Below are 16,430 nucleotides of genomic sequence, written 5' to 3' on the forward strand. Positions count from 1 at the left end.
AAAATGCTGTGCACTGCACTGGTTAACAAAACGCCAAGCTCAAGAGAAATGAGAAGCACAAGATTCAGGTCTTGTTGCTGAGGAAGATTCCAAAAGAAGACCCATTATACAGATGGAGCTGCCACTGGCATGAGAAGCATAAAGGACAGAAGACAGTCTACCAGCTCAAGGCTTTAAAACACAACACTGCCTACACTAAAAATTCAAACAAAAATCACAGTAAACTCACTCCTAACTATAACGACAAGCAACTGTATCAGGAATATGGCTAAGAGGAATTCCTAGGCAGCTTACCTGAGTGGGCCGTAATTCAACATTATAAAAGCCAGTATCACCATCACACATAAGGTTCTTCTCTTGGGAGATGATACTTTGAGCTTCTGGTTCTAGAAAGGAAAAAACAAGAGAGAAGCGACACAAAGATACGTCAGAAGTAAAACAAACCAAATTATGCTTACTTCATTACAGTCAGACCTTCCTTGCAGCCACTTACCTCTAACACCACCTCATCCAGCTGCCTCTTCAGTGTGCTGTTTTCTTTCTTGAGCTTTTCATTCTCCAGTAAGGCTGCCTCCAGCCTGGCCTCTAGCCCTAGCATGTATTCTTTCTTTTTCTTCCGTGACTGAAAGGCTGACTCGCGGTTCTTGATCATGCGCTGCTGTCTTCTCAACACATTGATCTAGAGAGGCAATTCAGAGTCCTGTTAATAGCATGCAATTACAAGTGCCTCTACTTCATACATAATTACCGCTCCTCTACTTTGTCAAAAGTCTTGCATCTCTCATTCTGCCTCAAATCAGCCAACGTGTTCAGCACAGAAGTTATGGTACATCTCCAAGAGTTGCATCTCACAGATAATTAAACTAAACAAGTCCTGCATCATCTTTGTTCTCTGCTGCATTCTCAGCCTTTGCAGGGGACACACCAAGTACATTCAAACAGCAGTATGATTTAATCAACCAAAACAAAGTAAATACGTATCTATAGGTCTGCGAGGCAGCAAGAACATCTTCACTTCAACATGTAATATATAAGAGCTACAATCAGCTGTTTCCCCAAGTCCTAGTTTTTTGGTTTCTCCTGAATGGAAGCCATTTCTGTAATGACTACACTTGCTTCTGCACTTTTTCCAGCTCTGTCATACAGTTTTTAATACTATAGAATATGCAGTCTGAGATCAGCTATGTGCATCAAGCATATACATATTATATGGCATATACTGGGAGCATCTTACATTAACATTTTAATTTATATAACAAGAGTGTTTTTGTTTTTGATTCAAATTTCCTAATCACTCCACTTAATATGCTTGATTTCACTCAGCAGTGTTCAACAGCACACAAACTGGATTCCTTCTGGATGATGCCAAATCAGCAAATACACTCCAGGAGAGCGCAGAATGCACTCCAGCTACTAGCGGACATTCAGACTATGAGATCAGACAGGGACAGTTCAAAGGCACTCCTCCCTATCTCCCAGCAGCCTTGGTGACTCTGTTGCCTTTCTGAAGCAGAACAATCTATCTTCATTTACCACTTAGTCATTTTGTGGTTTGCACAGAGTGGGACGACCCAGACTGAAGGCATCTCGCTGCTGACAAAGACAACGATGATTGATATGGCAGAGCTACACAAAACAACTTGAAACTCCAAGCTCAAAGGCTACTCTGCAAGTTTCCTTTTCCACACAGATCAGCAATGGCAACTGTGTTTTTTGTTTTATTAAAACCAGAAGAATTTGTGATGAATTTTGTAATGCTACAATACTTAACGTAAGCAAACGTCTGGAGACATAGAAAAGCTTTTTTTTGGAGAAAAAAATAAAAACAAGATTTGGGCTAACTGAGGACTGGAATACATAACACATACCAGTCTGGAGCCAGGATCACTTCAGCTACCCAGAGATGAAAAAACAAGGCATGAGTTCATGTAGCAGCTTTGGCTTTTCTGAGTTGTGTGATACTCCAAACAAGTACTGTTACTTTCCTCTCTTAAAAAGAGGTTTTACATCCTGAAGTTTAACAAAGATGACCAATTCTTGTTTGCATACTTGCTTAAAATTACTCACTACTACACAGACTTTTATTTTTAGTATTTGGAACCTCTGGTAAATCTACCCAACTCCTGGAGAAATGTTGGAGTTAAGGTAGCAGCACAGTATTCATACACTGGAGGTATGTTAAAAGGTACCTCTATTGCTGTTTCCATCCCTACCTGCTACATTACAGGTGGTTTTTATCTCAACTGCCCTCCTTCAATCAGTGTTCTCCAAACACCATCATGAACAGCAGCTCTGTCCTGTACAATCCAAGGTCCATGTGCAATAACTGATTGTCAGTCAATAACATATTAATCTCACTTAGACTCAAACTTCCACAGATAAACAACTATTTCTGTCCCTGATTCATTTTATTTTAGCAAACAATCCCTAAAATACTTCAGGCTCCTTGGCCAACCCACCAGTACTTGCCTGGCTTTTCACAGGGAGCAAACCCTATCTGCGTACTTGTTCCTACCTAACTCTGATGCAGGAAGTGGAAAGAGCTGTGTAAGTGAAATAACAGCAGTGCTTAAACTTGGAAGCAGTACAGCAGCAGGCACTACACAGCTGGCTTGGCACCAATACAAACACAGTGATTGCTGAGCATTTTGATAATCAAAAGAAAGAGGGGGAACCAGTTCATAATGACAGACAGCTTAAACAATATTACTTTTTGGCTGTGTTCAGCTCTTCTGCAAGGTACCGAACACCTCTGCTAATTTAACAATTTCTGGTTCTCAGGGGACACAGACTGTAAATGGAAAACAACAGCATTAAAACGAAACACTAATCAGTGATGAAATTCTTACTTCCCAGCTCTAAAAATTACACCATCACATAAAAAAACCCCAACACAACAGATGTTGTAAAGAGAAGGGAAAGGCCTGTTGCAAAACTCATGCACTTTTACAAATAAAGTCTGTCACCTCAAAATAGGATTGCAAAGTTTGAGCAAGATGTAACCTCCACTTGGATGCAAGCTTGTGGATTACATATTCCTGCTAGAAGCCAGCACACGTCACTAGGTAAAAGTTAATTTAATGACAAGAATTAACAGCCCTCCCCAGAGTTTTGGGTACACACACTGGGAATATTAACACAGAGCTGAAAGCCCAAACCACCTCAGCTTTACACTTGTTGGCTTCTTACCTCAACTTATAAAAGCTGCTGCCTTTGAAAATACGTCATAAATGCAAGAAACACAAAACCTATAAAAGCATTTCTCTATTCTGTTGAAAGATCTGGACATTTTGTCTCCTGCTCAACAGAACACAACTTAGGAGTCTATCTCATATTGAAGTTACCCAATGCACAGCACAGAAAATGGGATTCTTTAACAGAAATACATACTTACACTGAGGAATTTCACACAATCATATCTTTTATTAGCAACAAAATGAGGAATTAGAATTGAACCCTTTCTCACTAGAGTGGAAACATGAGAAGGGTCTATAAGCACACAGCTGAGCCGGACTCCCTTGCACGCCTACAGCCTGTATCTCATACCATTTAACTACAAAGGAAACAGCAACCCTTTTTTTCATTTAACAGCTTCTTTCCTCCAGCTGGCAGAGTGGCCTGCAGAGGCAGCACGTCTTTTGTGCAATTTTGTAGTGAAAAGCTCTTCACCAGTTTCCTAGTGAAGAATGACTGCAATGAAAGCCTTCCACTCCTCTGCTGCTGGCAAGCTGCCTAGATGTGCCCACCAGGATGAGCACCACTCAGGGCCCTCACAAGCACATATTAGCACCAACCAATCTTAGTTTGATCCATTTGAAGGGTTGAGTGTTAAGTTCAGAGCTTATCCCTCTTAAACCCAAAAGAAAGTTCTGCAGTGTTTCTTTTTATCCTGCAACATCTGCTTAGATTAGCAAACAAGAACATGTGTTAGAGAGCTCATATGACAGCTACATCTGTGCAGCTCTGAACACCACATATGGTGTCTACAGCAGTTGCAAGATGTTTTAACTCCATTGATGCTGCCTGTATCCAGGAACATTTGTTCTTCTTCAAAGTGTTGTTTCACAATATGTATCAAAGAGCAGCTGCAGCTGTTTTTTTCATGCTTTGGTAAATGTAGGTAAGACCAGTATTTAGGCTGACACCAAGTCTTAAAATTGCCTCCTTAGAACTTCTTTAGGTGGAAATACCCACAAAACCATCATATAAAACATAGCCAACCATTACCCAGGCTATATACTTGACTATGGACTGTCACAGACATAGATATGAAGTGTAATGACAATTAGGAGCTTTTGTCAATTAAACCTCATTTTTAACACAGTGGCAAGATGCCATACTCACTGTGGTTACAGGGAGCCACAAATCTAATGAGTGCTGACAGAGTTCTTCAGCTTGGCTTTTTATATCTAGCTATTATTATTTAATAACATCCTCTAACTGACCTTCTGCTGCCTTTTGAAAATGAACAATTAAGTTTCCATTGCAGTGTGGCTTCTGACTTAAGTAATTTTTTCTTAATTAAAAAAATGCAGCTCAGACACAAACATAACAAGTGAAAAAAATTTACCATCAAGTGTGACCAACAGCACAATTCTGAGCTGCTAGGAAATTGTACAAAAACTGCCTTTCAAAGAAGGCACATGCCTCAGTGAGAATCAGTGTCCTGCACTGAAACTTCTGGTGGCCAAGGTGACACATCAGGCAGAACAAATGGTACACAGTTATGCAGAAGAAAATGAGGCAAGTGTGCAAGAGGAAACTCAAACAAACTGCATGATGAGAAGGTGCTGCAACCCATATCACCACTTTGTTAAGTTAAGCTGTAACAATGGCTTTGCTCAAATTTATGCCAAGTCCTTTGATGAGTCAGAGTCCACTACAGAGGCTCACTGACATGAAGAACAGGACTCTCAACAGCAAATATCTGAAACACTAATACAAAGATGACAAACACAGCACAGCTCTCTCAGTTAAAGGAAAGAAGATATCAGTGCTCAAAAATATGTGGTAAGAGTGTCTGAAAAACAATCCTACAAGTTTAAATTAAGCCTGTAAGACAATCTGAAAATACTAATGCAGTTCTCTTGCACAATTACACAAATCTAATTGTTTTGGTCTAGCACAGCCAATGTGCCTGTTACTGCACAGTATCTCTTCACCTAGACAGGTATGCTTTCCAGCAAGAAAACTATGTAAGGGTTCGACTGTTCAAGAATAAACCCCTAGAAGAAGTTCTGCTTCATAAGCAAAGATGGAACTCTTTTTCCAGAAGATTTGGATCCAAGGTCTAACTGAAGTTCCAAATTTAGAAGAAAACAGCCTTAGGCAGAAAAGAAAACACCTGAAGAACCTGTGCCCTATTTGCATTAAAACTGGGAACAATGCTTGTTTCTGTGCATGAGAACAGTTCTTGATAGCAGAAATAGGCCATTTGGGATGGAAATTCTTTTGCAAAGCGTGACACTGCTGAAGAAAGGGTAGAAGAATGAGTCTGAGCTACTAAATAATTAATGCATTGGAAAGTTATCCAACCAGTTTGACACTTCCACTCTGTTCTGCATTAATGCCAAATGAACACACAGCTAATAGTCAGCACGGCTAACTTACCGTTAGTACAGCTATGCTAATTTGTGCCTGCTGAGAACAGGGGTTAAAGACTTCAAACATTAAGTATTCCATATCACACCTTATTAAGTTTCAGCTATTTAAGGTCGCTCCAGTTTTATTTGTCCCATGTTCTTTGGAATTTCGTAAAGAACAACTTCCTCAACATTCACATTTGTTGATTTCTTCACTTTAGAGGCATAAAATTAATTGCCTTAATAACAGCTCTCACAAAAGTTATTTCAGAAAGAGAGGCAGAACAGATGGTGAGTGAGTGTCCTTAGGAAATACTAATGACTGAGCACCTCTGCCAGAAGCCACACTGAACTGCTGCCAGCTGAACAGCACTGTGAAACTTATGATCCTTGCCAGGTAAGTGGGTCACAATACTGCAAAATTCCCTGCGGATGGACACTGCTTTCTCCCCCATACTGAGATGCAATAGGGCATAGCTCACAGAAATTGTGCCTGGGACACTACAGCAAAGAACAACACCCTGAGAGTCTAAATAAGAAGCTTCAGTATCCTCACCCAAACACACCTTCCTTCAACAAAAAACTCTGAAGTGCCCTGGGGGTCGTACAACATTTGGTACACAGGTAACTGAAAGCTGGTTAATGCCAAACTTTGATTATTGGCCATCATCACACAACCAGTACTTACATCCAGCCCCACTGCCGGTGTGGTGCTTTGGAGCAAGGGTTTAGCCACTGTGATTTTGCCATTTGCTGAGCCATTCGCAGCAGTCGCAGGCAGCGCGCTCACGGTGTGATTGTGCAGCTGCGTGGTCCCTCCTGTGACAGCAATGACTGGCTGGGAGGCAGGCAGCACCCCAGAAGCCTGCAGCTGTACCACTGCAGGCTGGGGAAGCACCACTGATTGACCTAGAACACAAGAACAAACGTGAGTGCTCAGTGTATGACGTGACATGGATTTGTATATGATCCGTTTATAGGGCAACAGTGTTACAGCTAGTAGGAAGTCTTGCTCCCCTGATCCATGCTACTCATCTTCAGCATTAGTATACTCCACAGGGGAAAAGAAAAAAGCCTCAAAACTAGTCTGCGTGGCTCTTAACCTTATCCTACCCTGCAAACCAAAACTACACCTACTAAAGAAATCCATTAAAATCAATCTCTCCCCCAAAACCTAATGGCTTTTCAAATTTAATTTAAAAAAAAAAAAAAAAATTAAAAGAAATCAACTCTTTTTAGAAGCATTACTCATTTCAGTACTGCTAATGCTTGAAACACACAAAGCAACTTTATCAAGGAACCTAACTAGTTCATCTTAATTCTTCTTCTCCCTTTTGTCCATCTCTATTTTACTGTTCTGTTCAGAGGAAATGTTACTACACAGAAGTGACTCATACTAAAAAAAAAAAAAAAAAAAAAGATGAACAGGAAAGAACGAAGTTACAGTTTCAAAACACAAGCTAATGTCTCAACTCACACTAAGACAAGACCAAGTTGTTGGAAAAAAAAAAAAAAAAAGTACTGCCATATATTAGAAACATTATGCACAGACTGAACAGAGCATAAAGAAAAACAAGCAGAAAAAATGAGGTAATTTCCAAAGAGCTTTGAAATGGAATTAAGAACACTCACATCCAAGAAATTTCAGTCCAAGAACTACATTTAACTCAAGCAGGTGCTCGAGTAATATTTTCTTGCATGAAAGCACATGAACATCTCTTTAATCCTTTGTAACAAGATGACCTGGCTGCCTTTTAGAAGCAGCACATTCCAGCTGACATTCCAATCAATATGCACGACTCCGTACTACAACACTTAGCCAACTTTCTGGAAGATGAAGTCATTTACCTAGCACTCCAAGGTCTTATGTTTGAGGTGTAGGATTAGGTCTCCTTATTGCACAGACGATCTTAAAAGGCACAGTAAGCTTGCACTATCCTACTCAACAACTTCAAATGGTAAATTTGAGATACTTCCAACAATTTTTTTATACGTAGAACATGTGATGGTCTAACATTGTGCCTTCTTCTTCTTCTTCTAAGCTTTCACGGAAAGGCCTATAAAGGCATTGCTCTTCACACTCCTTGAAACTAATGGCACGTTTTAATCTGGCAGCTCCTGCCACGTGCAGAGAATTTTTAATAGTGAAAAAAATTCCTATGGTTTTTGTGGTAGAAATAGCACTAAAGAATTCTAAAGTGCACCGTCAAAGTAAATACGTTCTTTACCTCTACTGCCTCATAGAAGCTGCTCTCAGGGAAAAGAAGCTGATCTTCACACCACTGTATTTATAACAAAAAAAACGTGTACCTCCAACATCCCTTATTCCAGATGGTATTTTATCAGCTGGAACATCAGACAGTAAGAATTAGGTCACGCTGACTGCGCTGACCTGTTTTAAGTAGACCATCAGCCTTAAGCATGTTGCAACAAATGTCAGCCTGCCCAGCCATGGCTTAGTTCCTTTGATGGCTGAGCAATTAGTAAGAAAGAAATTTTTCACTATTAAAATAATTTCTAGATACTTTCACTGAATGTATTTATCTCCTTTCCCTCCCAGTTATCGGCTGTGTAGTCAATTGCAAGAATATGCAGCCATCAGGTGGTGGAAACAAGCAACTGCATCTGACTATTTCTGCAATGCAAGTAATGTTCCTGCTCTCTTGGCAGAAGAATAAATAATGCTCAGGATTCTGAAATGAAGACCCAGGCTTAAATAAACCAGTTACAGAGTAACAGGAGGAATGAAAACATACAGATGGACAGGAAATCTGACCTTGTTATCATCAGCTTATAGTTTTAAGGAAGTACTCTAACTCCTAACACCACTCTCATAACTTTTAGCAGATTTTGTAACAGCTTATTTAATATTATTTAGTTATATAAAAAGCCATAAACTCATGTTTCACATGGGTGAGAATGGCTTACTCCTCCTTCCCATGTTTTCAAGTTTCATTCAGCCATCCTTACTGACTCTGTTGATCTTCCTTTGGATAAAACAGAGTACAACTGGATTAAACTTATGCATCATTTGTCAATCACAAGTAGAACAGAGCAAAAGATTCCTAGAGATCCATCCAGATCAGCAGCTTTATCTTCATGACTCCTAATGCTGAGGATAACCTCTTTTGTCTTCTATTCCACATAATGTTCAGGTACCTGATGTTTTTCACACAGCTACATAAGAGAGAATTTAGGTTGTTTTCTTAGCATGAAGCTTTTTCAGCAAAGCATGCATCACTCTTCTCTTAATCCTACCCCTCCTGTTTCTTTTTTCCTACCCTTCCTGTTTCACCTGCCACATGTAACTTCAATCTAGAGACTATCCCAAACAGACATAGTGTTTACCCCCAGGATTTGGCTCCGTGATGACAATTCACCTACCTTTGGGAGGTGCTGGCTGGATGTTAACAACTGGCTGATGCTTTGGCAGTGGCACAAGTGTTGGAAGTGTCTGAATAATGATTGTTTTAGCTGGGATGCCAATGTTAGCCTGAGCCTCAGGTACAGCAGGCAAAAGAGGCTTTGGTTGTATTGATGGCCTAGACGCTGTCTGACCACATTTCTTCAGAGTCTTCACAGAATTATTCGCTAGGAAAAGAAAGAGACTGAGTTGGATCAGAAATTCTAAAGTGAAAAATTTCAGTAGAGATAACGTGGCCTTTGGTATGTTTCATTGTCCATCTATATCTGTTAAAACTGATGTATCTATAGGTGTGGAATCTAAGTAACTCAATCTCTCGTACCGGACCGAGAAGTGACGCCAACGATTGGTTTCTTCTCTGCATCTCCTTCAGAGGACGCAGGGCTTCTGGAGCTCTTGCAGTAGAGGGAGATAGGAGACAGCTGGGAACTGCAGCTGAAATCCATATCATCCTGCAAACAGAAAGTAGATGAGACTACTACTTCAGAAATAGATAAAAGTGACTACAAGAAATTCAGAGTACAACTGTCTTTCATCACAGGTGTTGCTACTGAAGGAAACAGGAGAAACGCTTTCCTTTGCTATCTTATTCAGTGCCAAGTACCACTGACAACCAAAGCAGCACCACTCTATATCAGCAGAACAAAAGGGTGGAGAGACCAGCAACTGCTAGACTCAGACACCTTTAGAAGGTATTTTGTTTGGCAAACAGGCCAATAAACACAACTGAGGAAACAGAACTGAACATGCTTTTTTAGGAATGGATTACAGGACTAGAAGAAGGAAAACATAATTGAAGGAAAGTTGTTTTTGCAAGGGTTGAAAAAAAAAAAAAAAATTAGTTTCTTTTTATGCTATGAAGTTAACCAGATAGATAAATCAATAGTTTTTTTTTTTTGCTTCTCTCAGCTGGGCCTGAATTAATCTTGCTATCTATGTGACATGGAGGTTTCTGCATACAGGCACATTCTGCACTGGAGAGTCCGCAGATGATGGAGAAGGGACCGAACAAGTTGAAGGGGCTGGTGATAAGGGCTCAGTCTTCACATTTGCATCTGCAAAAGATAAAGAATTTTTCTCTGTACAAGTTCTTTACAAGGGGAAATCAGTGAAGAACATCACTCTATACCAGCTATTTGATTCCCAAAGCAAGACACAGCAGAAAATTGTGAGATTAAAGATATTTAGATTGTAGGGCAGCTCCTACCAGCTGTACCCATGCTACAGAAACACAGCATAACTTCTCACCATAGGACTAGATCAAATAGTGCCCCAAAAATTACCAGTACCATAAAGCTGTAACAGCTCACCCTTGTGGAGCAGGATGGAATTGTCATACCAGCAAAATTTAGCTAATAAGTTACCTGAATAAGAGTGGCTTGTAATATTCCAAAGGTCTGAGTCCCAGGACATCAAATCCAAGTCAAAATGAAAGTTACACAGATCATTTTCCTGAAATGACTGTTCAGAAAGAGAAACAAGAGAAGAAGGCAATATACAATGAGACCATCAGCTGTTACGTTCTCATTCTTATGTTTCTGGACAAGCAAAGGGACTATCACTTCAGTTGCCTTAAGAATACAGCCTTAAGAGGGACATTCTCAACTGGAATACATGAGATGAGGCTTCTTTTAAAGCCTGGAGTTGTAGGATAAGAGCATTTCTGTCCAAGAATACCATTAATTACCATTGTGTTGACAGTCATTTGTAAAGCAAAAGTTCTAAGTGAAGTCACTGAACCACCTTGAATAAATTACAGGATTGGTGACTAGTTGCCATCACTCTCCTTCACCTTCATTGGAAGATTAATGCTCTTTCATCATCAGATCTCAAAGCACCTTGTAAACAAAAATAGTGTCAGCATCAGTTTAACGAGAGAATGAGAGACACAAGGAGTGATTTGCTCAGGAACATACTGACCATCTCAGCAGAGATGAATCAGGCCTCTCTACACTTCAATGAACTGACATCACCACCTTTTAAAACCAGAGACACTGGCTCCACAATCCAACAGGAAAAAAAAAAGGAGAATAAAAATCACCTCCTACACATCAGTTACTGTACAGCCCTTGAAACAACAGCCATCTTTTTGCTTCACATTTTCCTGTTGCTAAACCTCAGCTCTCTATCAAAATGTAATATTCCTATCAGTACTAGCACAAAAAACAGAGTGCTCTCTAACACTGTACATACAGTTTATATAAATACACAGGTAGGATTTACTTGCTAAAACCTTTCCTGAAAACATATCTTCCTTTAAATTCTCAGCTTGCCTCATAAAGGGTGGTTCAGAAAGTCCACAGATCACACAAAAATGGATATTTGCAGGCAAGGGTGAAGAAAAAGCTCATCAGAGCATGCCAGGAAAAGGAATGAGCAGAAGCCACCGCTCAAGCTGTGCAGTAAGAGTCTCCCACGTGTAACTGATGCTAATATGCTGAAAAGCGATGGCTTGGCCTCACACAATCCAGCAGTTCCAAAGTTCTCCCTAGTGCCTGTCCTACAATTCCTGTAGGAATGCTCATACTACCCGGGACTAATGTGGGATAGCACACAGGCTGTGTGTTAGGCCACAGCAGACAGAGGGAAGGCAGAAAGAGGCACAGAGAGTGGGAAATCCACGAGGCAAATGCCCCAGGACAGAGCCAGAAGGAGGTGTGACCACACAGCGAAAAGCACAGGGTTTAATTTGCTGCGTTGGAGTCAAGGTTGAAGAGAAAACCCTCAAACAGACAAACAAGTGCCTTTAGACGCGACTTCCAAACCCACCGCCGTGCCACTGACAGTTCACAAAGGGACGGGCAGCCCCGCCCGGCCCGCAGGTGCCCGTGACGCCCTCCAGCCGTGGCCACACGGCCCCACAGCGCCGCTCTCCCCTCGCCCCGGCCCGCCGGTACTCACGTCGGGCTCGTCCCTCGAGGCGCGCCGCGACTCCGCAGCACCGAGCAGCTCGCCCAGCTCCTCGCCCAGCACCGTCTCTGCGGGGAGATAGCGGCCTCAGCACCGGGTGCCGAGCAGGGAGCCGAGCTCCGCCCGGCCACGCGCCCGTCCCGGATCCCCAGTCACCAACCCCTCCCGGTCGCTCTTACCCCAGTCGAGGCCGCCCCCCGCCGCCGGCAGCAGCCCCATGGGCTCCCACTCGACCTTCGCCGCCGCCATCGCTTCCGGCTTCCTACTCCCGCACACGTATACTTCCGGCAGAAGCCCCGCCCCCTACGGCGGCCTCAGAAGGACATACTAGGCCCGCCCCAACGCGCTCCGCCCCCACGTTGTGACCACCTCCCATGGAGCACACGCGGACCTCGGTCGAGGGCAAAGGCGTTTATTGAGAGCCCGTTGGCACGGACCCGGCCCCAGCAGCAGGCCGGGGACGGGAGGGTGGCTACAGTCCGCTTTTCCACGTCCCTGCTGCTCTTTAGCGGCCTTGCCCACGCGTGGGTGTAGACTAGGGCAGGTACACAGCTCTGCCCTCCCAGCCCCTGAGTGCAGCTTCAGGCCAGCAGACAGCAAGGGTCTGCAGGGCAAAGCGAAGTACAGTCAGGGCTCGGTGCTGGTGGGGGCAGTTCTTCTGGCTCCACTTCGCCTGCAGTGAGATAGAAGAAGTGACACAAGTGAGGTGGCTGGGCTTATGGTCCCTGAGTTTTCCATCCAGATAAGCCCACGTGCTGCCCAGAAGCAGTGGATTTTTTATGCACACCTTCCAATGTGCAGCAAGCACTGCGCTGGCATTCACCTTACAAGGTGGAGTCATAGGCTGCATTGGTGAAGATGCCTGGTGCCCCCAGGTCACTGGGAAAAAAACATAAAGAGTGTCAGCTGGGGGAGAAAAAAAAGATAGGAAACATCATGCTTGCATGAGAAAAGCACTCATGTCTTAGCCATTTCCCCCCAGGGGCTGCACTCTGCAGAGACTCCTTGAAGAATCCTTGTATTCTGAAGCACACCAGTTGGCACAGCCTCATTAGCCCCTAGCTATGCTCCTACTGCTGTACAGGCAGCTTCACACATGCAGGTAGAGGTGATGGTAGTAGGGAGGGGTCCACGATGATATCCACCCGTCTGCAGTTAGAGACACTCCTGCCAAGTACAAATCTTACCTGGTGGGGTTCAGGAGCTTCTTCTTCTCCTCTGAAAGCGGAGTTGAAGTGTCCATGGAGAGTGCAGATACAAAAGAAAGAGTCAGATCTTTTTAGTGGAGGTTTGAGAAGCAGCAGTAGGATTTGACAAACCAAAACAAATGTGTCACGCAACCCCATTCCATCTTATCGTGGAATAATTGCCTTTTGCCCCTTCAACAATGATGGCATTTTTCTGTTTCTGCCCCCAAGTTGTGGCTGATGCTCTCAGCAGGACCCAGGGCCAGGGAGATGCTGCTGGATTGGGCCAACCCACAGCACATAGGATGTGGAATGAGACAGTCAAATCTATAAATTCTTTTGATCAACACTCTTTCCTTGGGGCTCTGTAACCACCTGGTCTGAGAGTCCCTAGCCAAAGCACCCCCTGGCTACAGGTGTTTCAGTACCTCTGTCGCTGAGCTGCTTGGCAAGCAAGGCGATGAGCGTTCCGGAAAGCACAAGGCCAATTGCTGCCAGGGCACTGGTGCTGGTGTAAACCAGAACTTGTTTCAAAAAAGCAGCAGAATCCTCTGAAAAAGGCCCACAAACACTCAGGTTGTTATCAAAGGAATTCCACAGGGACAAAGATGCTGGGTGCCTCCTCCAGCCTCAAGATGTACTGCAGGAGGCTGGGAAGCACAGCCCCACCATACCTTCACAGACTGGGGGATGCCTGGTCCAGTTCCCTGTGGCTGAACACCTGAGCATCTCTGCTCCCATCTGGATAAATCCTTCTTTGCAGGAAAAGCTGCAAGTGGAGTTGAATGTGAAGTTCCCATGTGGATGAGAGCAGTTGAGGTGGCCATGGCTGGGGGCATCCAGCACTGGACAGCTGATGGCTGCAGGTAGAGCACAGCAGCAACACTGATGAGACAGAATTGTTGGCAATGGAATGAGGGCACAGGGGCTAGAGAGCCAGGGGACGAGCAGGGGATGAGCTGGGGTGCTCAGGGAAAAGGGATTCTGGGGAAAGCAATCTGCTAGCACAGAGCAGTGGGCAGTGTCCTGGCAGTTCTCAGAAGAACTGGAGATTTCAGAGAGTCTGCCTCCTCATGATGCTACGTATTCACTGTGCGTAGCCCTACTGGGGTCACAGAAAGTGTCAGGATAAAGGCAGCAATGGGGGCACCATCACCGCATCCTTACACAGCTCCATTCCACTTGCACCGCTTGAGTGCACAGGGCTCAGCTTCTCTATCTCCCAGAGGAGAGACTGGGGATATATCCTGGGGAAGGGGCAGCTCTTCATCAGGGTACACAGTCCAGGAGCAGATGTGACCACCACAGTTCTACCTTGGCATTGCGAGGTGTCCCCAGTCCAGGTTCCAGTGGCCATGCACTCACGGCTCTGTGGCCCAATCAGCTCAAATCCTGTCTGGCAGGAGAAGTCACAGATGGAGCCAAAGGTGAAGTTCTCATAGACATGGGAGCAGTTCAGCTCTCCATGCTCTGGAGCAGTAAGCAATGAGCAGGTGATGGCTGAAAAGAAAAAGAAACACATCTCAAGCAGGAGCCAGGGAACAGCTAGGCTTCATCCTTGGGATGAGAGGCCCAAGAACATCCCAAGGTGAACTCCAGGTGAACGGCTCTTTTAGCAGCAGCTCTACCTTTGCACTGTGGGGTGTCCCCAGTCCAGGTCCCCATGGCTGTGCACTCATGGCTCACTGGCCCCATGAGCTCAAACCCTGGCAGGCAGGAGAAGTCACATGTGGAGCCAAAGGTGAAGTTTCCATGGATGTGGGAGCAGTTCAGCTCTCCATGCTCTGGAGCGCCAAGCACTGGGCAGGTGATGGCTACACGAAAAAGAAGCACACCTTAAGCAGGAGCCAAGTAATTGTGGGATTGAACTTTTGGGATCAAGAGGATAAAGAACATCCTAATGCCATCCCCATACCAGTTACACCCCAAACTCTAGCAGCAGCTCTACCTTTGCACTGTGGAGTGTTCTTGCTCCAGGTCCCCATAGCTGTGCACTCGCAGCTCTCTGGCCCTATGAGCTCAAACCCTGACTGGCAGGAGAAGTCACATATGGAGCCAAAGGTGAAGTTCCCGTGGAAATGTGAGCAGTTCAGCTCTCCATGCTTTGGAGCACTCATCACTGGGCAGGTGACAGCTGCAAGGAGAGCAGGTCTCAGGGCAGATCCTGTTCATGCTGGCAGGAGCACATCTCCATGTCTGGAGATGGGGAACCCAGAAGTTCTGGATCAATTCAGTCTGTGCCTGCTAGGTGCAGGGGATGGTGTTCTGGTCTCAAGGAGTGTTAATGCCTGGACAGGGAAGTGTTGGCAGACCCAGTTCCTTGCTCTGCAGGGCTGTCAGTGCCAACTCTTTGAGGCAGCCATTGTGGACAGAGGATTTTCACTACTGGGACACGATGGCAGCACCTCAGTGATGTGCCAGCATGTGTCAGAGTATCAGGAGTGCACAGAACAGTACAACAGAGTTGGGAGCTGCCTTTTGGATGCAGGCATAGGGCAAGCGGGGGGCATGGCCCCCACCCTGAAAGCTCAGGGCTGATGCAATGCAGTGGCGCTACAGGCACCAGTGCTGTCACCATTTGTGGAGGGGGACACTGGTGAGAATCATGGGCCTATGTGTGCATGTGGTGTTGGGGCTGCTGAGTGACAACTGACAGGCTGAGGACAGCACAGGGCAGCCCTGTGGTAATATCAGTGACACTATGAGCTCTAGCAGCAGCTCTACCTTTGCATCGTGAGGTGTCCCCAGTCCAGGTTCTTTTAGCCATACATTCACGGCTCTGCGGCCCCATCAGCACAAACCCTGGCTGGCAGGAGAAGGCACACGTGGAGCCAAAGGTGAAGTTACCATGGATGTGGGAGCAGTTTAGCTCTCCGTATTCTGGAGCACTGAGCACTGAGCAGCTGATGGCTGAAAAGTAAAAGAAGCACATCTTAAGCAGGAGCCAGGGAGCTGCAACACTCAGCTGTTGGGATGAGAAGGCTAATGCAGCTGAGAACATCCCAGAGCCAATCTCAGGCCAGTGACATCTTTACCAGCAGCTCTACCTTTGCACTGTGGGGTGTCCCCAGTCCAGGTCCCCATAGCTGTGCACTCATGGCTCACTGGCCCCATGAGCTCAAACCCTGGCAGGCAGGAGATGTCACATGTGGAGCCAAAGGTGAAGTTTCCATGGATGTGGGAGCAGTTCAGCTCTCCATGCTCTGGAGCACTAAGTACTGGGCAGGTGACAGCTGCAGGGAGAAGAGGCACACTTCAAGCAGGAACTGGGTTACTGTGGGTTTGAACTGCTGGGACTAAGAGGTTGAAGAACATCCTAATGTCATC

The 16,430-nt window shown here is 44.8% G+C and overlaps 2 protein-coding genes across 7 annotated transcripts in view; both read right to left on the bottom strand.

Moving 5' to 3' along the window:
- ATF6 (activating transcription factor 6) overlaps positions 1 to 12,179 on the bottom strand; it is a 72,665-nt gene extending 60,486 nt beyond the window's left edge. For both annotated transcript variants that reach the window (XM_042873055.1, XM_042873053.1), the window contains exons 1-9: positions 12,096 to 12,179; positions 11,908 to 11,984; positions 10,371 to 10,467; positions 9,967 to 10,061; positions 9,329 to 9,458; positions 8,967 to 9,173; positions 6,271 to 6,491; positions 494 to 679; positions 295 to 386 (exon numbers count right to left, since the gene is read on the bottom strand). In XM_042873055.1, coding sequence (XP_042728989.1) covers positions 295 to 386; positions 494 to 679; positions 6,271 to 6,491; positions 8,967 to 9,173; positions 9,329 to 9,458; positions 9,967 to 10,061; positions 10,371 to 10,467; positions 11,908 to 11,984; positions 12,096 to 12,165 — 1,175 coding nt within the window. In that variant the 5' untranslated portion in view covers positions 12,166 to 12,179. The remainder of the gene's footprint in view (positions 1 to 294; positions 387 to 493; positions 680 to 6,270; positions 6,492 to 8,966; positions 9,174 to 9,328; positions 9,459 to 9,966; positions 10,062 to 10,370; positions 10,468 to 11,907; positions 11,985 to 12,095) is intronic.
- A 133-nt stretch (positions 12,180 to 12,312) lies between these two features.
- The window catches only part of LOC122181449 (P-selectin-like), a 23,025-nt gene continuing 18,907 nt past the window's right edge, over positions 12,313 to 16,430 (bottom strand). For all 5 annotated transcript variants that reach the window (XM_042873940.1, XM_042873938.1, XM_042873935.1 and 2 more), the window contains 10 exons: positions 16,151 to 16,336; positions 15,828 to 16,013; positions 15,052 to 15,237; positions 14,732 to 14,917; positions 14,418 to 14,603; positions 13,778 to 13,963; positions 13,532 to 13,654; positions 13,104 to 13,134; positions 12,704 to 12,795; positions 12,313 to 12,589 (listed from right to left, as the gene is read on the bottom strand). In XM_042873940.1, the coding sequence (XP_042729874.1) occupies positions 12,741 to 12,795; positions 13,104 to 13,134; positions 13,532 to 13,654; positions 13,778 to 13,963; positions 14,418 to 14,603; positions 14,732 to 14,917; positions 15,052 to 15,237; positions 15,828 to 16,013; positions 16,151 to 16,336 (1,325 nt within the window). In that variant the 3' untranslated portion in view covers positions 12,313 to 12,589; positions 12,704 to 12,740. The remainder of the gene's footprint in view (positions 12,590 to 12,703; positions 12,796 to 13,103; positions 13,135 to 13,531; positions 13,655 to 13,777; positions 13,964 to 14,417; positions 14,604 to 14,731; positions 14,918 to 15,051; positions 15,238 to 15,827; positions 16,014 to 16,150; positions 16,337 to 16,430) is intronic.

Source organism: Lagopus leucura, unplaced genomic scaffold, assembly GCF_019238085.1.
Source record: "Lagopus leucura isolate 7727_CA_CO unplaced genomic scaffold, USGS_WTPT01 Super-Scaffold_100009, whole genome shotgun sequence".
NCBI classification, from domain to species: Eukaryota; Metazoa; Chordata; class Aves; order Galliformes; family Phasianidae; genus Lagopus; species Lagopus leucura.